At 39.1% G+C, this 27,145-nt stretch overlaps 2 protein-coding genes across 5 annotated transcripts in view; both read left to right on the top strand.

The window, feature by feature from the left end:
• Positions 1-4,492, top strand: part of GMCL1 (germ cell-less 1, spermatogenesis associated) — a 48,081-nt gene extending 43,589 nt beyond the window's left edge. For 2 of the 3 annotated variants that reach the window (XM_060168617.1, XM_060168616.1), the window contains exon 14: positions 3,139-4,492. In XM_060168617.1, the coding sequence (XP_060024600.1) occupies positions 3,139-3,267 (129 nt within the window). In that variant the 3' untranslated portion in view covers positions 3,268-4,492. The remainder of the gene's footprint in view (positions 1-3,138) is intronic. The other variant, XM_060168618.1, reaches the window with a different exon arrangement.
• Positions 4,493-9,115: 4,623 nt separating this feature from the next.
• Positions 9,116-17,385, top strand: SNRNP27 (small nuclear ribonucleoprotein U4/U6.U5 subunit 27). 2 transcript variants are annotated; one of them, XM_060168755.1, is made up of 6 exons: positions 9,116-9,240; positions 10,243-10,363; positions 11,543-11,655; positions 12,465-12,544; positions 15,942-16,006; positions 16,977-17,385. In XM_060168755.1, the coding sequence occupies exons 1-6, from the start codon at positions 9,207-9,209 to the stop codon at positions 17,029-17,031; spliced, it is 468 nt and encodes a 155-aa protein (XP_060024738.1). In that variant the 5' UTR covers positions 9,116-9,206; the 3' UTR covers positions 17,032-17,385. The 2 variants fall into 2 exon arrangements, with proteins under 2 accessions (XP_060024738.1, XP_060024737.1); XM_060168754.1 differs by lacking the exon at positions 15,942-16,006.
• Positions 17,386-27,145: the final 9,760 nt, after the last annotated feature.

Raw genomic sequence — 27,145 nt, 5'->3', positions numbered from 1 at the left:
AATGTGTTTGAAATGCCATTTTTATCATATACTGTAAGGCCTTATATACTTGGTTTCATTTCTGAGATTTCTGTTTTACTGATTTTATTGTGGAGACAATAATGCTTTGTTTTAATTAGACTCAACTTAAAAAGAATTTTATTACCAGTAATGCAAATTCACCTTCACCCTTCTCTTTTCAAAAATCCCTGGGTTCTTTGTGCATGATTATTCTTCTGTATGGGGTATAGAATCATTTTGTCCAGTTTCCTCTCAAAAAATCCTATGAGGGTTTTGCTATATACTGTTAAATATAAAGTAATTTGTGAGAAATTGATATCTTCCCTTCTGGAATATGGTATTTTCTACATTTAATCAGGTCTTCCCTTACATCTCTAAAATTTAGTTTTCCCCCGTATTTATTCTTATATGTTTCCTGGAAGTATAATGCTAGGTATTTTATATTTTAATTACTAACATGAAATGAATCCTTTATAAATAGTTTTTGATGACTATAGGAAAGCTAGTGATTTTTATATATTTATTTTAAAACTATCCCTCTTACAGGACTATGCTAACTTTAATCCTTGCACTATAGAAGGATCTCTCAGAAATGTGTAAGAAGGACTAGAAACATGATAGTGGCAGAAGACAATTTAGAAGCTATTGCTATAATCCAGGTCAGAAATGGTGAGAACCTTATGGAAGGTAGCAATGAAGATGAAGAAATGTTGATGGGTTCTAGAAATAAAGGGGTGCAATTGATAAAATTTGGTGCTTAAGTATGTGTGAGGGTGAGGACAAAGAAGTCAAAGATAGTACCTGGTTTTGTGACTTGGGCAACTTAATTATAGTGGTAATAATAATCTGTCCTATAATTACCGATATTTGAATTATAGGAAGGAAAATGAACATGACTTAAAGTGAGGGTGAAGAGATGATGAATTCAGTTTAAAGCATATTTAATTTGAAGGCATTGAGGTGAGAATTTGATAGACCAGTGGATAAATGGGTCTGGAGTTTATAAGCAACGCCTGGGCTAGAAATAATGATTGGATGAGATAAGCTACAGGAAAATATGTCAAGAATATGACAGGAGGGAAACCTAGGGAACACTGGTCTTTAAGGGGTGGGCAAAAAAAGTAATCTGGTGAGACATGTAAGAGCTGGGATGGGGAATCAAAGCCAATTGCAAGGGTGAAAGTATAGATGGCACAGAAAGAAAGGAAAGAATAGGTAGTATTCAGTAGCTGATGATTTGAATTTGAGCTGCTTTATGTCTAAGTGAAGATTTCTAGTAGGGAATTGGATGTATGGCTCCTGGAATTTAGACCTATAAATAGAATGTAGGGCAGTAATAGAGCTATAGTACAGGTAAGTAGCATGAGCCTCAGAAAAGCAGAGAAGATAGAAATAACGGTCTGGAAACAGATGAAAACCCAGGAAGATACCACCACTCTGATGCTGTGATGTGTAGACTTCACTGCTTCCACTGCATAGTGGAAGAAGGAAAATGGAGCTTTTCTATAAAGATGCTTCAATGCAAATGTAGGTGTAAATTGAGCCCTCAGGTGGAGTTAAAGGTTTGATGAAGCTAGAATTAGATCTGTCTAGTTTGGGGAGGGGAAATGGGGATTAATACAGTTCAATATTCAGAAATTGGTATGTCCATTCAGCCCCCAAGTGATGTCCGCATGGATCCCTTCTTTTCCCAGAGTTGGCCCTTTGATCTACTCTCCCCCACCAACCTTAACTATATTCAGATACCAGAATGCTAATCTTCCTTGGAGTCTTTGTTTGGTCGTGGTAGAGAATCTTGCTTTTGTCATCAGATACACATATTGTCAAAGCATATGTCCTCAACAAACTTAGTACATGTGCCTTCACTCAGGTTATTGCTACAAATGTTGACTAGTCCAGGGTGACTCAAGCATCTAAAGATCAACTATGATTTGACATAATTGCTCTCTGCTTAACCCTGTTAGCACCATCAGCCCAGGTGATTGCTTTGATTGCTTCACCTGACCTATCATCGTATCCATTTTGTTCACTAACTTAAAAAAAAAAACACACCACTTTGCCCATTTTGGAGAACATAGAGATTGTGTGTGTGTGTGTGTGTGTGTCACATTTCTATTCCCTACCTTCTTTATCCAAATTTATCTTGCTGCTCCCCCAACACAAGCTGTGTCCAGTTGAGCCTTTGTCAATCACTCAAATGTTGCAGTTTTAGTCCCTCTTCATTGCAGGAGCACATGCTTCAGTTAAAAATTTTAAATTCTAGATTTAAACAGTATTTTAATAGTATATTCTTCAAAATGTATAAAGGTGAAACTAATGCATATTATTTCAGTATCCAAGTATTTAAAAAGTAGGAGTTCTCATGTCAGTGCTACGGCTTATATTCTGAGGATTTATTCTGTTCACCAAATACTGCTGGTAAAGGGTTCCAGAGATCTGTAGCATTGAGTGAGTGAGGGTTCCATTCGTCACTCTCAGGTGTAGTATCAACTCCTGTCTCTGTGGAATTTCAGGTCATTCTCATGTGTATTCATGTAACTGAACCTGAAACTGATTTTACATGATAATGTATTTTAGGTTCCAAGAGACAAATAACGTGTTTGCATTAGAGACAGTGGGAAATCTTAGACAAGAGTGGGAACCATGCTTATTGGTGATAATAATGACTCCCCACCTTCATCCCAAGTATTTGCTATACATAAAGACCATCAGACGTTGAAGCCAAATGAGAAGTGTGTGTATTTGTGCACTGTGTCTGTTCATAAAATATGTAGTTACTTGATTAGAAATTTTTCAGTAATGAAAATTACTACCGTTATTTATTACTTAATATATAGCTGGCTTTGTGAGCCCTCTATGTGCATTGTCTCATTTAATCCTCAGTGTAATCATATGAGGTAGGTATTCTTATTGTCCCCTTTTACAGTAAGGAAGCTGTAGTTGATAAGGTCAGTGACTTGCCAAAGGTCACACAGCTAGTGGGTGGGAGTTTTGAGATTTGAGCAGTGACTCTCAGACTCCAGATGCATACTTTTAACCACCATACTAACCTTCAGTTTACTCAATTCAATAGTTTGGTTCTCTGTTTTATTTTGATAATATTACTATTATTATTAAAGCAACAAATTTGTTTTATAGGAACAAGTAGTGATGAACTTGGACAGCAGGCTTCTGATCTTCCCTTTATATATCTGCTGTAACTTCCTATATATATCGCCAGAAAAAAGAACTGAAAATAATCACCATCCAGAAAATCCAGAAAACTGAGGATCTCATCAGCTGGAAACAGTAGCACTTTGTAAACTTTTTTGGCCAGATTTAATTTAATGGCCCTGCAGATATTCACATCTAAGGTGACTAACAGTGACAAAGGCCTTATGAACTGTTCAGATAATACAGAAGACTATTCTTATCCTCATTATATTTCTATGCATATTTAAAAAAACATTTTAAAGCCAAGAAAATATCTGTCAAACCGTTTGTTATAAAGATGTCGACTCATGCTTTTTAATTTGGCATCAGTAGAAAATTGCCGTAGGTAAATTTCACATTTCTCTGCAACCAAATATAGAGTTAATTTTTAGCTTGAACTTTGATCCTACCTAATGTTAGTGAACCTCGATTATCCATCTGTAAGTTTTATTTTTATTTGGCTAAAAGAATGCTAAAGGAATAATTTGGCCAAATTATAAATGCTGTTTCAGTTGGTGTGTTTAAAGCTGTCCTTTAATTTTTTCAACTGCTCTTTATGATTCCTCCTCCTAGTCGAATATTCTTCCAATCTATATATGTTTTTAATCATTAAATTTTTTTTCATGGTTTTGAAGACTGAGGAACTTTTTCTTTAACTTAAACATTTTCATGCTATTTTATTTTGCTTTTTATTGATATTTAGCTTTACTAAGACTTTAACAACAAAAAAATCAGGTTCAGACTTTCAAATGAACTTGGATGGGGGAGAAAATCAGTTGGATTCTGAGGATATTCCTTTGCCTTACATGGTCTTTTCTTTGACATTCTGTACAACTCTATTATTAGGTCACAGATTATTTATGTACCAAATATTACACTTTAAACATTCTCATATTCTGTGATCTTTTTATTTATGTTCAAATTTTTTAAATTGGGAATCCTATTTCCTACTTAAGCTCAGGACTTTATAACCTCTGAATTGAGTGCCTTTGAGTTACACATGCTATTAGAAATCTCATAGTAAATGTAAATAAGGTCGGAGGATATCATATAGAAGCTGATAATAAAACATTAATATACAAATAGAACTTATTTTTGTCAAAAATGAGATGTACATTTGTCATGATTTATATATGTTGGTTTCTTGTGTTTACTGCTGTTTTGAAAATAGCCATGCTCATTGTCTTTCCAGTCAAAGTGAGTACTTTTTGTGGTTAATGTATATTTTTAGTATGTTTTAAGAAAAATGGGAATTACTTTTGTGTATCTGTACAAATAAATACTCATTTGGAAAAAAGAATCAGCTATTATATAAAATGACCAAAATAAAAAAATGAGTTGAAACCAGAATTTTTTTTCCAAGTTAGATTTTTTCCAATTAGATTTAACTTTTAGAATTTATTGCTAGTTTTTCTTCCCTAGTGATATGTCCATAGATTCATAAATCACTTTTGTCCTTTCAAAATTCATCCTCATGGTAAATTTAAAGGAAGCTTTTAAATGCCTTCCCTATCTCTACCCCTAGAACTGTAGTAAAAAATCCAATAATTTGGCTGTATTGAGGCTTCATTTCTTGTTTTTGTATTTGGCTATAACTATATATCTCTTCCATGAGATGCTTTTGTTTTTTTCCTATCTATGGTAACATCAGAGGTTCCTCACCCTTACATATTAAAAAATATAAATAAATACCAAACAAATTGAATTCTTTGAATAATTGAATTTTTCCAAATCTTGGGAGTAAAGATACTTAAAATTTGAGTATAATAGTGAGTAAAATTATTTCATTTCACTTATATGAATTAATCAAATTGGAATTACATATGGTTCCTGTCCATTCTTTGTTTCCTGGCCAAATTGCTTATGTCATTCACAGATAAAATAAATATTTGTTCAGTCATAAGTAGGTTGTGTTCTCATTGGAGGAACTGGTAATTGTCAGCTAGTACTTCACATTGATAGTAAAGATCTGCTTTTGTTTTCTTACCAAATACTTTAATGTTTGCATACTTTTCATTCTTTATAATTGGAATATTTTCAATAAAGTATTAAAAGTGTCAGCTGAAGTATCATATAAACTATTATATATGAAGGTGTTTGTCAGCTTTTGCCTTATAACCTTTGCCAAGTCTTTTTTTAAGCTGCAAGGGCTAGAAAACAATATTTACCCACTAATAATTATTTTTACTTGGCTATCAGTAAAGAAGAGGTCCTTAAGAGAAAATGTTCTAGAGTTCCATGCTAAATTATTAAAGAGAGATATGAGTGTACCTTTCCTTTTTTTTTTTCTTAAATAAATTTGGCTTGAAACTTAGCAAGGTAGGCAAAATTAAATGAATGTTGTAGTCATTAGCTTTTTAACCAAGTGTTTAGCAGCCAACATTTTATCGCATTTCAAGTCTTTAAATAGGATTCATTGCCATCATTAATGAGCAGATTTCAACATCAAATGCAAAATTAGGGTTACCAAGAGTCAATTTGGCTTTCTAAATTTAAGTTAATTAAAATTAAATAAAACTTATTAAAATTTACTTCCTCAATCACACTAGACCCATTGTAAGTGCTTAGTTAACCACATGTAACTAGTGTCTACTGTATTGGACAGTGCAGATATAGAATATTTCCATCATTGCAGAAAGTTCTGTCCAACAAAGGTGATCTAGAATATTGGACTGTTAACGCTGAAACTATGTCAGGAGTTACAGTCACTTAAAGATGAACCCATGTAAAGAATAGAAAGGATAATAGAGCCAGGGGTGCAAATGGTAGATAACTTGTCAATCACCTAGAACGATGTGTTGAATCATAATTTCAAGCAATGTGTACCTAAATCACTTGACTACATTCAAAAACAAAAGTCATTGTACAGTTTCATCCCAACCACAGAGTTTGCAGTTCTTCCCAAAGTCCACGGTACAGGGATACAAAAGCAAAAAAACCTCAAACATCATCAATCACTGTTAACTAGTGGTCAGACGGCATCTAAATTAGGGGGGGAAATTACTGACTCAACAACGTGCATCCTTTTGTAATGATCAAGTAGGATACTTTTGAAAAGGCTGGTGATTTTACATAAAATAGGACTAGAAGAGGTAAAACAAAGTTTAACCAAGGCTAAAAATAGTACATTTGCCGGAATCACAGATGGTTAATGTTGATTCTTATGTAGAGTACATACATACTTTACAGCTTGCCTTTACTGAAAAATTGCTGTCTGGTTGGGGAGGGAAGTTATAAGCCAGTGTGATTACAAGTGTTGACAGTACCCCAGCCCTACTCCACTCAAAACCCATTAAAATGGCCATTAGAATGAGAGAAACTCAGGTATTGAAAACAGGATTTTTCTTCCAGATACAGTGCTGGATAATCTGCATTCTGAGAGCGGGCAACTTGATCAGTAAATAAGGAAGCCCTAGCAGAATACAGTTTCTATCCCACATCTTAAAGGGGGAGGAGCCACTTAGAGACATACCACTTCTTTTCCTGCCTATGGTTAATCTCAGGGCTGTCCCTTTAGGAAACTTACTCCTTTGGTTTTTTTCTTTCTCTTCTGTACTTTGCTTTTTTTCCCTCTATACTCACACCAATATTTTAAATATGCTTAAGTTTCTCCCATCTTTGAAAAACCTTCTACATTTACCTCCACCCACTGCCATATTTTGCCCTGCATAAGCCAAACTTCTCAAGAGGGTTTTATGCAGGGAATTCCCTGGTGGTCCAGTGGTTAAGACTCTGCTTTCACTGCCTTTCACTGCCATGGACCTGGGTTCGATCCCTGGTGGCAGAGCTAAGGTCCCACAAGTCGTGTGGTGCAGCCAAAAAAAAAAACAAAAGGTTATACAAGTTCTCTCTCCACTGCAAAAGCCATTCACAACCCAACTCCACTAAAACTGAGTCAGCAAAGACTTTGTTGCTAAATCCTTTAGGTTAGATGTGGGTTTTTTTCCCCATTCCTTTTAATATTTAAAATTAACCGCTTTGTTCTCCTTAAAAACAGCAGCCTTCTCTTAAAACTTCTCTGACCTCACACTCAATGGGTTTTCCTTCTCTTTCTCTGGCTTCCCCTTAGTCTCATTTTGGGGTTCTTCCTCTAGCTGTCTCCAGGCCCTTTTCTCTCAGCCTCTCCGGGGTGGTTTCATGCACTCTCATGGCTTCAAATGAACATCTATGTTCTGACGATTCCTTTTTTTGGAATCAAAAAATCAGCCTAGATCTCTCTTCCAAGCTCCAGATAACACATCTAGTTGGCATCTCCTTTTGGATGTTCAGAATGGCACCTCAGATTAGTATGTCCAAGATCTGAACATATGGTCTTTACCCAAAACTTACATTATGTACCTTAGCAAATGATGCTACCATCTACCCAGTTGCACAAACCAGAAACCTGGATGTCATTGTTGAATCTAAAATTCTATCAGTCTCTGCCTCCCAAAATCAAGTTTTTCCAGTTTTATCAATTACTTCTCAAATTCAGCCACTTTTCACCTTACCTACTGGTAACATTCTAGTACAGGCCACTGGAGTTTCCAATCTAGATTATTGTACCATCCTCCCTAGGTGTTCTCCCCCTGTAGTCAAGTCTCCAGTTACCCAAAGTGTTCTCTGAATAAACGCAAATGTGATTCCCTCCGGTCCTCAAAGCCCTTCAAAGGCTATTGCTTTTGCCTCAGGATAACTCTACCATAGCTTACAAGGTTTCTAGTCTTGTCTGTACATTTCATGCCTTGCTGCCTAGGTGGCTGCCATACTTCTTTAGTTCTCTACTTTTAGCCTGTCTGCTCCCTTGCCTCTTGCCCTGGCATATGCAGTCTCCTTTGCCCAGACAATCTCTTCCACCTGTCCACACCACAGAAATCACCCCATTTGACCTGGCTAATTTCTACTCATCCCTAAGGTCTCGTTTGGACATCATTTCCTCCTGGAAACTTTTCTTGAGAAGCTTTCCCCTCAACCAGTTAGGTACCCACTTTATGTGCACTCATAATATCTTGTCCTGCCCCTCTCAGTGCATCTTGACACTGTATCCCTCACTGGACTGCAAGCTACTCAAGAGCAGAGTTGTTTTTTTCATTGATTAAATCCTCTGGCACATAGGTGTGCAATAAACATTTGTGTGAATAATTGTATTAATCATGCCTTTATTTCTTTCATTTTCTGCTGTTTTGACATCTGGGGCCTTGCTGAGACTGCCCTTCCCAGGGCTAGCTAATTTCTAGAGATAGCAAAAGACTCCCCTTCTGAGTGTGCCTTTCATATGCAAACCAGCCAGGGGAAAGCCCGTACTCTCCAACCACCTCCTTTATCAAGCTCACAAGCCAAGGCATTTTTCCTCTGCTATAATGACCCCAGGGCCAGGTAACAACAGCTCTGGACAGCCCCTAAATCCCAAGGCCCGCTGTAATTATTCAAACTAGTCAGTCTTAAACCTACTTAGCCTGCTTCCCAGCCTCTGCTATTCCCTCCCACAAAACTCAATAAAAGCTCTCAACCATACTTTATTTCCCCTTTCCCCCTCTGCCTCCTGACCCACCCTAGTTCTTCCCCGGGTGGACTTAAGACTATTTGCGTATGCTGTGTTTACAATTGGTTTGGTATGAAATATTTTATGCATGTGGACAAGACAGTCGGAAAGAAAAATGGGGGGTGGGGAGGAATGAGAACTGTATTAGGGTGGTTTATATATGGCTTTTCCAGACATTTCTATAATAACATCAGGCAACACATTTTAACGCCCACCGTGGACAAAGAAGATGGGGAAGCCACCTCGAAAAGGGGGTTGAAAGAGCAGACAGGATAACTGCTCTCAGCGAAAACTCCAGACTCGGAAGAGGGGGCATCGGGACGGGGCCGCGTGATTCTGCGCAAGCGCATCACCGCCCGCCTTCCTTAGAAGCCGGAACCCTGGCGACTCGTTTCGACGCTTCCCAGGCTGCAGGGAAAGCTCAGTTCCCCGCCCTCCCGGAAGTTGTTGCACAGTCGTTTCCGGGGCGGCGTGAGGTTGGGGAGGACTCCGAATGGGTCGCAGCCGCAGCCGGTCCCCGCGAAGGGGTGAGTCCAGAAGCAGTTCTGAGGGTCTGGGGCTCGGTCGAAGACCCGTCCCCCATTTTATTCCCAGTCCTAGGGCCGCGGAGAGGGGGGACCTTTTCTCAGGAGGAGAAGAGAGGGGGTGGATGGGGAACGAAGACCTGGGCCCTACACGTTTCAGCCCTCGGATTTGAAGGCAATTTTTTTCCGAAGTTGGGGTTTCGCCGACCCTTTGTCACCCTCATACAGTAACTTTTGTTGTACTTGTGGCTGGGGAATGTAGAGTCAGGCCACGGTTCCCTTCATTTCTGGGTGACCGATTGCAAGTCATTCAGCCTTCCTGCGTCCGAGTTCCCGTAATTAGACATTGGGGGTAATATTGCTTACCTTTAAAAACTGAAGTGAGAATTGATGCCACACTGCGTAACACTCAGCATGTGATACCGCCAGGTTCTTAAATGCTCAGGGTTTCCTTCCCAGTTTATAGTAGGGAAATCGATGGTTAGGAGTTTGCGTGCAGGGAGCTCACCTTGTAAGCTCACCTCGTAATGTCTTCTGGCCCATGAAGTGGGCAGTGAGAGGTAGAGAAGCCAGGACTTGGATCGGGAGATGTCAGGTAGTCCCTCGATTCTGCCCCCTCGTTAGTTTTTATCACCTTCAGCTAATCAGGGTTGATCTTAAAAGTTAAATGAGCCCTCGAGCCACAAAGGGCTATTGAGCACTTAACATGTTCTCAATCGGAATTGAGAGCTGCTGTTGAAGTCGAATACACACCGGATTTCTTTGATTTAATGCGGAAAAAAGAAAGAATAAAGTGTCCATTTTTTTATAATGAGCACATGTTGAAATGCTAATAGTTTGGATATATTGGGTTAAATCTATACTGTTAAAATTAATTTCATGCGTCTTTTTTACTTTTTTAATGTGACATCTAGAAATGGCGCGCATTATATTATTATTGGTCGGCGCAGCATCCAGTAGATGTTGGAGGTAATTTTCGGCTCTACAATTTTGTATTTATATTAGAGCGTAGACGGTCCCGGTCCACCTCCCGAGAGAGAGAACGCAGGCGCCGAGAAAGGTCCCGGTCCCGAGAGCGAGACCGGAGAAGAAGCCGCTCTCGATCCCCGCACAGAAGACGTTCCAGGTAAGTGCAGAAAATAACCAGAAGTTTTACCACAGCTTTGTAGTCGCTGCGCTTGACTCTGTTGTTATCACTTACAAAGGCACTTATGATTTCATGAAATGAGGGGAACTTTATCCCACTTTATTCTAAACCTAACATTCCCATTGATAAAATGGCGTTGATAACATTCCACATAGTAGAGTTGCCGTGAGGAGTAAATGAGAAATAATACATGAAAAGCACTTAGCAAGAGTAAGAAATAAGTGTTTTGTATTTTTGTCTTGCTTTTTTATTTACTTTTGGTGATAATAATTTATTCAAGTATATAATCAAGAATGCGAGGGCTTCCCTGATGGCGCAGTAGTTGAGAGTCCGCCGGCCGATGCAGGGGACACAGGTTCGTGCCCCGGTCCGGGAAGATCCCACATGCTGCACAGCGGCTGGGCCCGTGGGCCATGGCCGCTGAGCCTGCGCGTCCGGAGCCTGTGCTCCGCAACGGGAGAGGCCACAACAGTGAGAGGCCCGCGTACCGCAAAAAAAAAAACAAACAAAAAAAACAGAATGTGAGATCTTGGAAGAATCTTAGAAGTGGACTCTGATTCTTTTTTTTTTTTTTAATAAATTTATGTATTTATTTTTGGCCGCGTTTGGTCTTTGTTGCTGCATGCAGGCTTCTTGTTGTGATGGCTTCTCTTGTTGCGGAGCACCGGCTCTAGGCACGCAGGTGTCAGTAGTTGTGGCTCACGGACTCTAGAGCGCAGGCTCAGTAGTTGTGGCGCACGGGCTTAGTTGCTCCATGGCATGTGGGATCTTCCTGGCCCAGGGATCGATCCCGTGCCCCCTGCATTGGCAGGTGGATTCTTAACCAATGCGCCGCCAGGGAAGTCCTTGGACTCTGATTCTTAATAAGCATCAGACACATTTGTTTGTTTCATTGCTTTTTTCTGCCTTACAGAAAATTTTTTTGCCCTAGCTGTACTGAGTGTAACTGATGATTAAACAATAAATAATTTTTTGCTAACAGTCAGGGCCTAGGCAGAACCTTCTTCCTCATTCTGCTTTGGGGAACAAATTCCTGGTGCTCTAGAGCCTGGCTTTTGTTCAGCCTTTACCTTGCAGGCACTCATGTATATCTGTGCTCATCAGCACAAGTGGCCAGGTATGTCTCTGTTTCTGACATTTTTACTTATTAAATTTTAGATCCCCAAGACGACATAGATCCACATCTCCTTCCCCTTCTCGACTAAAAGAAAGAAGAGATGAGGAGAAGAAAGAAACAAAAGAAACAAAGAGCAAAGAACGTCAGATAACTGGTAATGTTATTAGATAAATAACTGTAGGAAAAGTACAGCCATGTTTAGATAACTACAGTTATGATAAAATTATAAAAGTATAATTTTTGAACATTTAACTATTAAGTTTTTAATAGTGTTCATTGCATGTAGTTTTGAGATGTTGTTTTAGTTGTACCTTAGTTGCTGGTTATCTGGTGCTCTAGATACAAGGACAGTTAAAAACATGAGAATATTATATTTTGGAAGTATCGTCAAAACTTGTGTTCTGTCTGATATTAAAGGTGGTCCTTCCTAAAGGCTCCAAGCATGTCATTTTAAAAACACTTATTTATTTATTTTTTGCTGCGTTGGGTCTTCGTTGCCGAGTGGGGGCCACCCTTCATTGCAGTGCGTGGGCTTCTTATTATGGTGGCCTCTCTTGTTGCGGAGCACGGGCTCCAGGCACGTGGGCTTCAGTAGTTGTGGCTCGTGGGCTCTAGAGTGCCGGATCAGCAGTTGTGGTGCACGGGCTTAGTTGCTCCGCGGCATGTCGGATCCTCCTGGACCAGGGATCGAACCTGTGTCCCCTGCATTGGCAGGCAGATTCCTATCCCCTGTGCCACCAGGGAAGCCCCCAAGCGTGTCCTTTTAAGCAGTCTCTTACAATGGAGGAAGGAGAGCACAATCCTTCCTTGCCCCTTAAGTTATATGCTATCCAAATTGAGGAATTTTTATCATTAAACTCAAGTCTTTAGCTAATTGTTTAGTGTATTCTCTGCTGGTAAGCCACCTCTCTTTTTATATGTATAGAATGATAGAGTTTAAAATTTTGTCATTTATTTTTGTAGAGGAAGACTTGGAGGGCAAAACAGAGGAAGAAATAGAAATGATGAAGTTAATGGGATTTGCCTCCTTTGACTCCACAAAAGTAAGTAAAACATGTAGCCAGTTAAGTATTCTTATTTGAACTGATCTGTCCCATTTTTCCATATTCTTTTACTATCACTTGTAATTTCTTTCATTGATACAAGTTTTTTGTTAGAAGACAGTAACTATCTGTGTGAAGGGATTTGAAAGCAAAGAGAAGGAAGTGGTGAGCTGCCATTGGAATTCAGGGAGTATTTGCCTGGGATATTTGAGTTAGATCTTAAAGGGCCAGTAGAGGTGATCAGACAAAGAAGAGGAGGATGATGATTTGAAGCAGGGGGAAAAGCTCATGACAATGCCATATAGGCATTAAAGAGCATAGAGTATTGTGGGAATTTCAAATTCAGTGACTAGTGAAAGCATGTTGGTGGGCTGGTGGCTATGAATGAGGCTAGAAATAGAGGTGGGAGGCAAATCGCAGAAGGCTTGTGATATCCTTAGCCATGCTGAGGAGCTTAGAGTTGATTCTTTAGGTGATGAGAGGAAGCAGTGGTTTTTAAGCAAGGGAGTAACATACGTGTGTTTTAGAATGATGATCTGGGGCTTCATGGAGGACAAATGGGAGGCTGAGAGAACTGCCGTTGTGCAGTGAAAGATGATGAAGGCCTGAACTGAGAAGAGGGGCTGGAATATGGAGAACGATTCAGGAACCAGAGTTAGTGGTGGTGGGATGGAGGTGAGTAGTCAGTGATGACTCTGAAGTGTCAGGCTGATAGGGTTAACCAAAGAAAGGATTATAGGAAGGGGAAATGCTGTGAAACAGAACGAAGCGCAACTGCCCGATAAAGATGGCATTGCGTAGTTGCATGCATATCTCATAGCTCAGAAGAGGGGTTGACAGGAGTTTGAATGCTCTCTAGCCCTGACCATAATCCTGGAGAGAATAAGGAAGTAGGGGAGGCAAAAGCGGGAGGGATTGTGGAGTGGGAGATGAAGAGAGGGAGGGGGGAGAGAGATAGGGAGATAGGGAAGTACGGCAAAGGGGAGATGAAGGGAGAGAGGAAATTGAATGAAGAGAGAAGGGAGGATAGAGAGAGGAAGCTAGTAAGGATAGGCAGGGAGAGTGTGTGTGGAGAGAGAGAAAATATATTTTAAAAACTTTCTTTTATAGAATTTTAAGTCCTTTTAATTTTGCAAATTGAAGTTGGAATTTTTGAGGAGAGTTGTCAAAAATAATCCACTTCCCCTAATCTTGTGTTCCATTGAGTTGTGAACGGACTGGGGTAATCTCAGGTGCTGTAAGAGTTTCTTTCTAACTGATGTGATTATGTGGGGCTCCCATGTATTTTTTTTAAATGACAGTGTATGACCTAAGAGGAGTACCAGAGGCATGACTGTTATGAGGTGAGAAAATTAAGAATGCGCTCTTGTTCTCACAAATGGTTATGTGAACCCCATTTTAGAATTTAATGCAGTTTATGTCTCAGGTTTTTTTCCTGAATATACCAAATCCTTGTTATTCAAAAGAACATTTTATGAGTGAACTGGTTTATTAATACATATATTGGGTAAATATATGGATAAAAATATCTCCAAAATGAGACAACTAAATTTTATTGTTTTTAGAATAGTGAAGGACCTTCACTATTAGAATTCTTTTCTCTTTTGGTTTTACTGTTGCCGGATATTATGTTTGAAATTCCTGAGAATCAGATGTAAAGATGGAGCCACTACTTTTAAATGTAGTCTTTTAAATGTTTGTGTATAAAGGAGAAATTAAGTGAGAATTTATAGATCCCATAAAAATTATGGAGTACCACAAGAACAAATGATGTCAGTTGTTTTTTTAATGACATCTACAAGGATGTTAATTTAATTCATATGCAGTTGGCTTCATGACTATCAGTTACAAAGTCTCTCAGCTCATTGGTATTTTTCAGTAATGTGTATCTTGTGATATTTCATCATTAATCTATGGTGGAACCTCTTCATATGCCAATGTAGTCACTTATTTTCCCTTCCATTTTAGCATTCTAGAAAGTTTCAAAGTTTGGCTATGCTTATTAATGGATAATTTTCTATTCCAGCATGTAAATGAGAGGAGAGCTAATAATATACAACTCTGCAAATAGTTTTCAAAAATCAGAAAGCCTTTAGTAATTGAACTTAGTAAAAAGGTTAACATCATTTACTTTTTTTTCCAAGTCATGCCTACCTCCTATTCTTGGGAGGTTAGAATAATACACCTTAAGTAATTTACTCAGTATTCCCCTGGCCCCCAAAATGCAGTGAAAACAGGAATAGAAAAGGAAGACCAAATATACTTGTTTTAGCTCAACTTCAAATATATACCTCACCTGTGCATGCCAGTGGATAGGAATCCTTTTTTTTGGCCTAACACAGATATCTAATAAGTATGCTAAACAGGGTACACGCCCATGTGTAATAATAGGGGAGGGAGGTTATGTGTGTGTTCCTGCACATGCACTCATGGTGGCATTAACTGGCAGTGTTCATACATTTAACAGTCATTTTCTGAGTACCTGCAAGTGCAGTAGCCTAGGATGTGACAGTTGCAAAGGTCACTCACAGCCATATCCCTCCATCAAGCTCCATATGAGCTTGCAGTCTGATGGGAAATAACATCCTGTATATGATGTTATACATCATGATCATGCAGAGTAGAAAATGCAGGGTATTGTGAGGAAAGCACAGTTAACATTCTATGGGAGTTAGAGAAGAGGGTGCTTCCTGGCAGCTGGATCATTTGAATTGGGCCTTGAAGGATGCATAAGAACCAGATGGTTGAAGATTGGATGGGGGTCAGGAAGACAATTCAGGCATGAGGAACAGAAAGGGGAACAGGTTGAATCAAAAGACCCATAAAGGAATTACTGAAAAAAAAAGTCTGAGATACAAGTGATACAACATTAGCATCTGTTATTCTGATTCTTGATTTAAAAATCAAAACTTCAAGGCCTATGTAAGAAATGGGATTTAGATAGGAATGGTGACTGATTTGAGAATGCCATCAGTTAAGGTCATAAGTTAAATTTTTGTGAATGGATTTTTCTAGAGAAAATATCCATAACTTGTATTTGGTTTTGAAGAATTCTTTGACCAGAAAAGGTGAGGCTCTGCTACCCAATTTCCCTGTATGTCTTGCATATAATACATATACCATGAGTGTTTGTTGGTCTGAATATTGGTTTATTTGCTTATGTGTGACTATAAAAAATGTGAACAGAGAGTTATAACGCTTGGGAGATCATGGGATATCATCAGGATCTGAAAATTCTTTCACTCATTGGACTACCTCATGCTTAAATGAATCTTGCCATTTAAGAGGGTCTGTGGGATGCAGCTCTTTGATCAAGGCATATAATATGTTCTTTCTCTGGTGTGTTGTTTGCTCGTTTGTGTGTGTGTTTTGTTTTTTGTTTCTTGCTTTTCTCCAGGGGAAAAAGGTGGATGGCTCTGTAAATGCCTATGCCATAAATGTGTCTCAGAAGAGGAAGTATAGGTATGCATAGCTGCCATTATTATGTTTGAACTAATATAAATTATATGCTTGGAAAAGAATTTTTTATGGGATAATGATGTTTGTAGGAAATGTAGCAGTTTTCCAAACAGTCCCTTACTTTAATAGTTTCCATATTGTCCCTTGTTTTAATCTTCCTTGTTTATATTCTTGTATGTTAAAATAGTTTCCCATTTACATGTGAACTGGTAACTATTATAAAGAAGGGTAGTTGGCTTAAATATTTTAGGGCTCTAAGTAGTTCTTTCTTCAAAATAACATAGTCTTAAGTCTTTAGGCTTTAATTTCATTATAATTATAGGTTTTAAAATAGATTCCTCTTGAATTATTTACCTAACTTGATTGTATAAGGATTTCAACTGTAAATATCCTTCTGTTAAATATAGGTATATTTTATTAATACCACAGAACAAACCAATCCATACTTGAAATCTCATTGAATGAATGGAAAAGTGAATGGAAAAGACATCTTAAAACATTGCCTTTCTGTCTACATTTATCACTGATAAAAGACTAATATTCCAATTAATTTAGAATATGAATAGTGTGATTTGAGACTGCTGTGAGTTAAAGTACCAGAATCAACAGTCCATTGTAAAATTACCTTCAATTAAGGTCTTATGGGGAGAACTAGTACAGTGTGAAATCAGATTTGCTTGATGGGTATGTATTTTGAAACTCTTTTCTATTTCCTTAAACTAGCTAGGTGTTTAGTGTTACCTAAAATAAATATGGATTTTCAGTTGATTTTTTTAAAGTCTGTAGAATCTTCCCAAATAATATTGAAAGTATATTTCCGTACCTCTATTTGGATTTTAACTTTGAATACTTCTTGCCCTAGACTCTGCCATTTTAAAAATCGTTTATAGGTTTAATTTCTGAAGCAAGTGATTAGTTCTTTTATAAGACGAATCCAGAATTTTTTTAATGACAATAAATTTTCTCATCATAGGCAGTACATGAATCGAAAAGGTGGATTCAACAGACCTTTGGATTTCATTGCATGAGAATTGAAATATTGAAGAATGATTTTTTTCCCCTCATCTTGATAAGAACAGTGGATTTTGTATTTTGTATTTAATATGCATCAAAAACAGGATCACAGTCCCTCCTCCTTGTAAAGTAAGAAAATTTTATTTATGATGTGTGTAGTTCACTTACCCTGCCTCAAAAAAAGGTTAAATATTACATTTTTTTCCTTTAGGAAATTTCATTTGGGGCAATCATCAACCCCATTTTTTTTTCCTTATTCCTATGGAAACTGTATATGTCTTCTTCTTGGATGCTCTTTATGACTTTTTAAAACACATAAGAGTAATTTGGAAGTAAGTTTCTCAAATAAAGCAATATTTTTACCCTTTTGTATTTGATACTTTTATTACTAGGTAAAAGAATCTCCCTACACGTTTTCTTTTTTCATACATAGATTTAGATATCATGATTCTTTATAGTTTAAAAATTAGAAGAATGAAAAAGTATAACTGGATTTTTGTATCTTCTGTGTTTTTTGCCCCCCAAATACCATTTTTTCCCCAATAGAAAAGTAATACATGCTTATTATTTTAAAAATTAAAAAAAAAAAACTTGGAAGAAATCAGAAAGTAGGGGGGAAAAGCCAAAAATCAGCCAATAATCTACCACCAGAATATTAATATTTTGGTATATGTGTTTCCAGGCTCCTATGGGTATGTATTTCTTGCCCCTACCCAAAGAGATCAGAATGTTTATGCCGCTCTCTTTTACTAATCCTTATACTCCCGTGTACTGTGAACTTTTTTTTTTGGCTGCATTGGGTTTTTGTTGCTGCACTTGGGCTATCTCCAGTTGCGGCGAGCTGGGGCTACTCTCTGTTGCAGTGCGCGGGCTTCTTATTGCGGTGGCTTCTCTTGTTGCAGAGCACGGGCTCTAGGCGTGCAGGCTTCAGTAGTCGTGGCTTGCGGGCTCTAGAGCGCAGGCTCAGTAGTTGTGGTGCACGGGCTTAGCTGCTCCGCGGCATGTGGGATCTTCCCAGACCAGGGCTCAAACCCGTGTCCCCTGCATTGGCAGGTGGGTTCTTAACCACTGCGCCACCAGGGAAGCCCATACTGTGAACATTTTTTTAAATGCTCTTATAAATTCTTTGAAAACTTACCTTTTAAGAGCTAGTTGGTTATAGTGATATCATAATTTATTAATTAATCCTTTATTGGTGAACATTGCCTTCCCTCCCATGATTTGCTATTAGAATTAAAGCTGTGAGTAGATTATTTAGGGGTTAAAAAAAAAAACCAAAATACATCACCAGGACATCCCCAGCAGTCCAGTGGTTAAGACCCTGCCTTCTAATGCAGGAGGCGCAGGTTGCATCCCTAGTCGGGGAACTAAGATCCCACATGCCCATGCCATGCAGTGTGGCCAAAAAAAAAACCAAACCAAAACAAAACACAACACCTGTGAGTAGTATCCCTGTTACACGTATCTTTTTGTACTTGTTGCCTTATTTCCTCATGTTTCATTCTTGGAGGTGGCATTGCTGGGTGAGATAAAGGGTGCATGTTTTACCCTTTGTGTGCATGTTTTAAGGCTTTTTTTTTAATATTTATTTTTATTTTTTGGCTGCATCTGGTCTTAGTTGTGGCACGCAGGATCTTTCGTTGCAGTGCACAGGCTGGTCTCTAGTTGTGGTGCGTGGGCTTCTCTCTAGTTGTGGCTCACCGGCTCCAGAGCATGTGGGCTCTGTAGTTGTGGCATGCAGGCTTAGTTGCCCCGCGGCCCTCACCAGTGAAGTATGAGCATTTCCATTTCATATACATGTACCAGTATTGAGTGTAGTTTTTTCTTAAGTTTCCACTCTGAAGGTTAAAATAATGGCATTTGGTTTTGTTTAATTTCTGAGGAAGGTGAACATTTTAAGAATGTGTTAGCCATGTATATTTCTTTTGTTTAATACTAATTCCAGACCTTGGCTCCATTTGTCTTTTGACAAGCTTTTCTTTTTCTTATTTGAAGGAAGCTCTTTTTATATTGAAGATAATGACTATTACCTATTCTGTTTCTATCTCAGTGATATTTGAGGCTTTGTGGCTAGATTTTAAATTTTGTGTTGTATTTTTTTGAGTAAGTAATATAAACACATGGAACACAATTTAGACAGCACAAAGGGTATATAGTGATGAGGTAATTGTGTATCCTTTCAGAGATATTCCATGTATACACAAGCATATAATATATATGTATATTATTACTCAAATTTGAGCAAACTCTACACACTATTTTGCACCTGTTGCTTTTTCATTTACTACTACATCTTAAGATTGTTTCTTATATTGCCCCTTATTTTTTAAGGGCAGCAATTATAGTTCATTGTAGGATGGACTATAATTGGACATTCAAGTTGTTTCTTATCTTTTGGTATTAAAAAAAATAATGTGGGGACTTCCCTGGTGGCACAGTGGTTAAGAATCTGCCTGCTAGTGCAGGGGACACGGGTTTGAGCCCTGGTCCTGGAGGATCCCACATGCCTCAGAGCAACTAAGCCCATGCACCACAACTACTGTGCCTGCGCTCTAGAGCCCATGAGCCACAACTACTGAGCCCGCATGCCACAACTACTGAAACCTGTGTGCCTAGAGCCTGTGCTCCACGCCAAGAGAAGCCACCACAAGGAGAAGCCCGCGCACCGCAACAAAGACCCTATGCAGACAAAAATAAACGAATAAATAAATTTATTTTTTTTAATGATGTAATTACTATTCTTATATGTCCATGATTTTACAAGTGTCTAGCTGGAGTTTAAATCCATACTGCATCTGAAATTTGACCACCTATTGTAGGTCTCTAAAAGCTTTCCTGGCAAATGAGTTCCCTGTAAAGAAAATAATAGTAGTATGACTGCTTTGCATAATACAGTGTACAGAGCACCTTGGTTCATTTAATCCTTATCAGATAGAGCAGGTACTATTATCTCCATTCCCAGATGAGAAACCTGAGGCTATTCAGACCTAGAGGCAGAAATGATTAATGTTTACACTACCTACTGGCTTCAGTACTTAAATATTTAAATGTGCTGCATCAGCTGCACAACTTGTAGTACCCATTGCACAAGTGTCACTACCCCGAGCAGGTGGATTATTCTGCTTAGACTTTTTGCCAGGTAAGCTAAATAGATTCTCATACCCCCACCCTCCAAAATACTGTCTATCTGTAAATTATCTATGACAAGGACTTTCTGACCACGTTTTTGCACATCTAAAGAAATGAGACCCAATTGTTGTCTTATTGGGAAGCTAAAACTTCTGGGATGAAATAATATGCCCAAAATCAGATGATAGGTTTTTGGGTTGTCATGTTAGTGTGGTTTTAATAGAGATTTGACTTGAGATCCTCAAGGCAGCATACTTTGTAAAGAAATAATCTGAGAATAGCCGGTAGGTCAATAGGTTCACTCTCCGTAAGCTAACACCAAAGAAATGGAACAGGAGGAAATCTTTAAAGATCCAGAGATAAGACACCTCTGATCTTAATAGAAGTCTTGGTTTGAAGGAACTTTTATCCATCAGATCATCTGATGCTGTAAGAATAAGAAAAATGGAGCATCCTTGTCTTCCTCTAACAGGCTACTGCCTCTCGGAAGACATAAGTTTTGCCAAATCTTCTAAGTATCTAAATGCTAAGAGTGTTCTAGGGCCCAATCCATGGACTCTCCAATCTCCCTCTGGTGAGTCGTCCATCCACATAGCTTCAAACGTCTTCTGCCATGGCTCTCAAATTTATATTTCTAGCCTGACCATTTTACTGAATTCCAGGCTTGTATATGCACTTGGATTATTAGGCAGCTCAAATTTAAGATGAATTGAATTCTCATTTCCCTGCCCAGTCTTCTTCTCTGAGGCTTCCCCATCTCAGCAAGTGGCCTCTCCATTTACACCTTTGCTCAGAGCAAAATCCTTAGGGGGTCATCCTTGACTCCGCTCTTTCTCCTGTGCCCCGCATCTGATTCATTAGAAATCCTTTTGGCTCTAACATCAGAGTGTATTTTGAATCCAACCACTGTTTTCCCCAGATTTACTGTGATATAATTGACACACAATTTTAAGATATTGAAAGTGTATGTTGTGATTTGATGTACACTGAATCTGACTACTATTCACCATCTGTACTAACAGAAGCCATCTCTCTTGCCTGGACTACTACAGTAACCCCCTAATAGGTTTCCTTCCCTCTTCAGCCTCAGTTTATTCTCCACCTAGCAGCAGAGTGAACCTTTTAAAATGTACATCTGGTCACATTGCTTCTGGCTCTGGTGGTTTTCTATCATTTAGAGTGAAGACCAATCCTTACTGTGCTCTACACGTCTGTATAGTTTGGAACCTGGCTTCCTGCAGCCTCACCCTTGCTATTGCACTCAGCCACGCTGCTAGCCTCCTTGCTGTTCCTTGAGAACAGGTATGCATCTACCTGAAGAGTCTTCCAACTTGCTTTTCTTCCCGGAATGTTCCTCCTCCCCCTCCCCCACCTCTCAGATTTACATGGTTAGTAGATTTACGTGGTTATGTTGTTCAGGTCACTGCTCAAAATAAGTTCATTCCTAACCACCTTGTCCAAAGTAGTAGCTTCCCCTTCCCTCTCTATCCCTTTGCCCTGTTTTACTCTTTTTTTTTAGCGTTTTAAAAATTGAGATAAAATTCACCCTTTAAAAGTATATCATTTCAGGGAATTCCCTGGCGGTCCAGTGATTAGGACTCCGTGCTTCCACTGCAGGGGGCATGGGTTCCATCCCTGGTCAAGGAACTAAGATCCTGCAAGCGGTGTGTGGCACAGCCAAAAATAAATAAAGTACACCATTTCAGTGGTTTTAGTATATTTACAGAGTTAAGTATTTATTACCACTATCTAATTCTAAAATATTTTTATCATCCTAAAAAGAAACCCCATACTCATTAAAGTCACTCCTCATCCCTCCCTATCCACCTCTACCCTCCACCCCAGAAACCACGAAATGTACTTTCTGTCTCTAAAGGTGTGCCTATTCTGGACGTTTTCATTTAAATGGATATTTCAAATGGATGGAATCACAAAATACGTGACCTTTTGTGTCTAGCACCTCTTGTGCTGCTTTTACATAGCATAATGTTTTCAAGGTTCATTTATGTTGTAGCATATATCAGTACTTCATCCCTTTTTATGGCTTATAATATTCTGTTCTGGGGATATACCATATTTTTTAAAGAATTATTTTATTTATTTTGGCTGCGTTGGGTCTTCATTGCTGCGTGCAGGCTTTCTCTAGTTGTGGAGAGTGGGTGCTACTCTTTGTTGTGGTACACCGGCTTCTCATTGCGGTGGCTTCTCTTGTTGCAGAGCACGGGCTCTAGGTGCGCCAGCTCCATAGTTGTGGCACGCGCGCTCTAGAGCGCAGGCTCAGTAGTTGTGGCGCATGGGCTTAGTTGCTCCGCGGCATATGGGATCTTCCCGGACCAGGGCTTGAACCCGTGACCCCTACATTGGCAGGCGGATTCTTAACCACTGCGCCACAGGGAAGTCCCCACATTTTTTTTTTTTAAATAAATTTATTTATTTATTTTTGGCTGTGTTGGGTCTTCGTTTCTGTGCGAGGGCTTTCTCCAGTTGCGGAGAGCGGGGGCCGCTCTTCATTGCAGTGCGCGGGCCTCTCACTGTCACGGCCTCTCCCATTGCGGAGCACAGGCTCCAGACGCACAGGCTCAGTAGTTGTGGCTCACGGGCTTAGTTGCTCCGTGGCATGTGGGATCTTCCCAGACCAGGGCTCGAATCCGTGTCCCCTGCATTGGCAGGCGGATTCTCAACCACTGCGCCACCAGGGAAGCCCCCCACATTTTTATTTATAAGTCATCAGTTGATGGGCATTTGGGTTGTTCCACTTCTTGGCTATTACGAATAGTGCCACTATGAACATTCATATACAAGTTTTTGTATGAACATATGTTTTCAACTCTTGGGTATATAACTAGGAGAGGCACTACTGGGTCATACAGTAACTCTATGTTTAACTTTTTGAGGCACTGTCAAAACTGTTTTCCAAAGCAACCGCATTATTTTACATTCCCACCAGCAATGTATGAGGGTTCCAGTTTCTCCACATGCTCTGCAAAGTTTCCTTTTCCTTATAGCTTATCACGGCCTGACACACTCTATATTCACCTGTTACTGTCTGGTTCTTCCACTAGACTTTGAACTTTCAGGAGTAGCGCTTCTGTCTTGTTTGCTGCTGTAGCCCCGGCACCACACAGTGCCTGGCACACAGCAAAGCACTCAATAAATATCTGTTGAATTCATGAATATAGTTCAGTAAACTTTTTTCACTTAACCACTTCCCTTGGTGTTTTTTTTAAATTAATTTTTATTGGAGTATAGTTGATTTACAATGTTGTGTTAGTTTCTGCTGTACTGATACAGCAAAGTGAATCAGTTATACATATACAAATATCCACTCTTTTAGATTCTATTCCCATATAGGTCATTACAGAGTACTGAGTAGAGTTCCCTGGGCTATACAGTAGGTTCTTATTAGTTATCTGTTTTATATATAGTAGTATGTATACGTCAATCCCAATCTCCCAGTTTATCCCTCCCCGCTTTCCCCCTTGGTAACCGTAAGTGTGTTTTCTACATCTGTGACTCTATTTCTGTTTTATAAATAGGTTCATTTGATTCCACATATAAGCGATACCATATGATATTTGTCTTTCTCTGTCTGACTTACTTCACTCCACTTCCCTTGGTTTCTAAGTTAACCTTTAGTTCCCCAACTCATAAATGAATACATTTTTCCTATAAAAATTTTAAAACATTATGACAGCTAAATCTGTTTTGCACAGCCCTGGTTCACTGTGAATCCTTTGTGGTGTTTACTTCCAGATCTTATGCATGTATGTATGTAACGGAGTTAGTGTTGGAAATGAGGAAAATACACAGTTTGGCCTTCTTTTTTTTTTTTTTAACACAAATAATATGCTTTAGGGATCATTTTACAACTTATTTACTCAGCACTGCCTTGGGGATGTTTCCATACCAACGTATGTACCTCTACCTTTTTTTTTTTAACTGCTACATAGTGTTCAGTGTAATGTATGTACCCCTGTCTAGCCATTGCTCTATTTTTAAAGTAGCAAATATTTGTGGAATAACTAACTTTTGCAAAGCAGTGTTTTTAAAGGTTTTTAAATTTTAATTTTCTGATATTGGGTATCATGATATTTGAGTGTCCAACGTAGCCACAAAGAAAGGGACTGATATTAAAGCAGAAAATTACAGTTCTGATTTTTACACTTAGAAGAATAAAATCAATTCCTCAAAAACTTATAAAACAATTCATTTTAATGTCATAGTGGTTAACTATGTCAAACTCAGTTATAAATAGTGTTTTTTAATTCAGCAGTTTTGGAACTTTTTAGACAGTTATATAATATCAACAGTTGTCTTCCCTGCCACTCTGAGGTACTCACTGAAAAGCACCTCTCTGGCAGAGCTCCTGTTGCATTTAATGAACCTTCCCCTCAGCACCGGCATTTACATACTGTCCTATACCCACCTGGAGTATAAACCCCTCAGAGGAAGGAAACTGGGGCTTTCTAAAATATGTAGTAAAGATTATCTGACAGGTATAATCTTTTGTGGTTCCCATTTTCAATTTTTTCTTTTACTCCCCAGTTCTATTAGTTTAGCTTGATGCCTGATCAAAGATATAAACCATTGTCAGCCTACGTTTATCTTATTACAGATAGCTTTTTATTTAAAATTCTGGTCATAAAATTCAGGTTCAAACATTCTGGAATTTCGAATTCTTATTTTGGGGGTTGTGCCTATCTGTCAGTGCTTATGTAATGCCTTTGAAGTGCTAGATGCTGGGAGTCACCACTTCTACTTTGTTTTAGGATTTCATTTCTTTTTTCAAAATGTGTACTTTCAGATTATCTTATTTAACTGGTCATTGTAATGTATTTGTGTAAAATAATTTCCAGAAAAACAAGAAAAAACCCTTTGTTTTATACTTACTGCTTGATGTCCAGTAGATGGCACCAAATGCCCTTTGGAGTTCTTCATGATACTAATTCCTGGTTGGTATTGCTGGCTTACTGATCTTGTCTTCCACCACTGCCAAGGAACAGAAAGGGGTCCATTCTTTAGTCTAATTCTCTGATTGTTATATAACTTAGTATTTTTGTTTGGAGTTTAAGATAGACCTGTTGGTGTTTAAATGGTTCCTTGCCGTATCTCAGATTTCAAACTTTTTTCCTTTTTTAATTTTGTATAAGTGTGATTTTCAGTCAGGGCAATTCTAGGGGAAGGATCATGACTTTGAAATAAGACTGGGTTTAAAAAAAAGAGTTGAGGGTAAGGGAAAGAGTAAAGAGATTCTGAGTGTTCATAATAAAATCAAAGAGAAAATATAGAAGTATACAAAATCCAAAATTAAGGTAATGAAATCAAAGTGTTTTTACTGTCAGTTTGGGCACTTTAGAATTGTATTCATTTCACTATGATTTTCAAATTTGTTTTACAGATAACTTGCAGTTAAAACATACTCTTTAAAACTTATACCCCATTCTTCTAGCTTTTTTGTGCTTTCTTGAAAACCTTTATCTTCAGTGGTAAAGGTGAATATTTATTAGTTTTCATAAAGAATCACCTTTTAGGTCCAATTAACCATTAAAACCAGAAAATATGTGTTCTGTATGTCAGGCCTGGTTTACTGCGTATTAATTCTGTTGAGTTTATTTAATTTTAATGGATTTGTCAACCATTAAAAAGGACACATTTAAAAACTTACCATCGTAATGTGTTTCTTTGTTTTTCCCCAGTGTTTGAGTGTCATTGTTTGTGACTCATATGGAAATCCGTCTCTTAGTTGTCTTGTTTTTAGAACAGCTACCAACTGGAGCATTGACACCATGGGCTCTGAGTGAAACAGATCTAGGTTCAGTTTCCATTTCTGGCTGAATGGATGTCTAGGAAAGTCATTTAGCTTCTTGGGCATCAGTTTCCTCATGTGCAAAATGTAGATAATTAACCTATCTAATGGGGTTATATTGAGGATTAGCAATAATGTAGGTAAGTTACCTGACAGGCTATTGTTTTCACATATTGGCAACAATAAACTTTTCTAAAAAGCTTTGTTAAATATGTACATGCTTTACTCATTTCTATATTCAGGACTCTCAATTTACGAAGAGTTTTATTTCCGTTTCTTAAAATGAAGATGTCAGTATATTAACAGTAACTTGGGTCTTGAGATAGCTTAGGGAACAATTCCTAAATAAAGTTTTTAGTTCTGTCTATGTACATTTATATTGGTACCACACAAACACCATTCATAGCCGTCTTGAAAAGGAAGGATTCTTTTTGAGTGTTCTCCTCTAGAATTAAAAGGGAAGGAAAGACCCCGAAAGAGATTTATGTCAAAGAATCTCAGAATTCAACGCCAATCTGTAGGTACAGGAAGTTTCTGAGCTTTTAAAACCCAGTCGCGTGAGGGAGTAATTAGCCAGCACTTGGGGCGGGGGTAGTGCCTAGTGCCTTTGGAGAGCTCAGCTCTGTATACAGCCTCCCTACTCCAGCGCTTTCTGAGGAGAGAAAAAAACGCTGGGCGGCGAACACTGGACGGGAGACAGGCTTTTCCCCCGAGCCCCTCAGCCACGTGGCGCTCGGCGGAGCCCCAGGCCCACCGCCCTACCGTCGGGCTGTCTGCCGCTCTCCCTTCGGAGAGATTTCGCGGCTGGGCCCTCGACCTCGGGAAGCCTGTAACCTCCGGGTCTCGGCCGGCAGGCCCAGGGATCCAGCCCCGAACCTGAGCGGGGCAGAGCGCCCAGGTGACGCGCGGTGCCAGCTTCCACTCGAGGGACGCCCAGCAGGTCCCCGGAACTTTTCCCCAGAGACAGGTCCCGGCAACAGGTCCGAGGTGGGGTCGGGTGGAGCCGAGCCCGGCGGCAGCCGGTGAATCAGCGCCGGTCTGCGCCCGGGTCAGCCCTGACGGCCCATGCCAGATCCCGCGAGGAGTAGCCGAGCCGCTGACCACCAGCCAGCCATTCAGGGCTCGCTGGCTTGGGGAAAGGTGACGTCATTGTAGCTGGGCGGTGTAGGAAGGTTCCACCAATGGGATACAGG

The sequence above is a fragment of the Lagenorhynchus albirostris genome, chromosome 13, assembly GCF_949774975.1.
Source record: "Lagenorhynchus albirostris chromosome 13, mLagAlb1.1, whole genome shotgun sequence".
Classification (NCBI taxonomy): domain Eukaryota; kingdom Metazoa; phylum Chordata; class Mammalia; order Artiodactyla; family Delphinidae; genus Lagenorhynchus; species Lagenorhynchus albirostris.
Note: the sequence above shows the minus strand (reverse complement) of the source record. Positions and strands in the feature narration are given on the sequence as shown.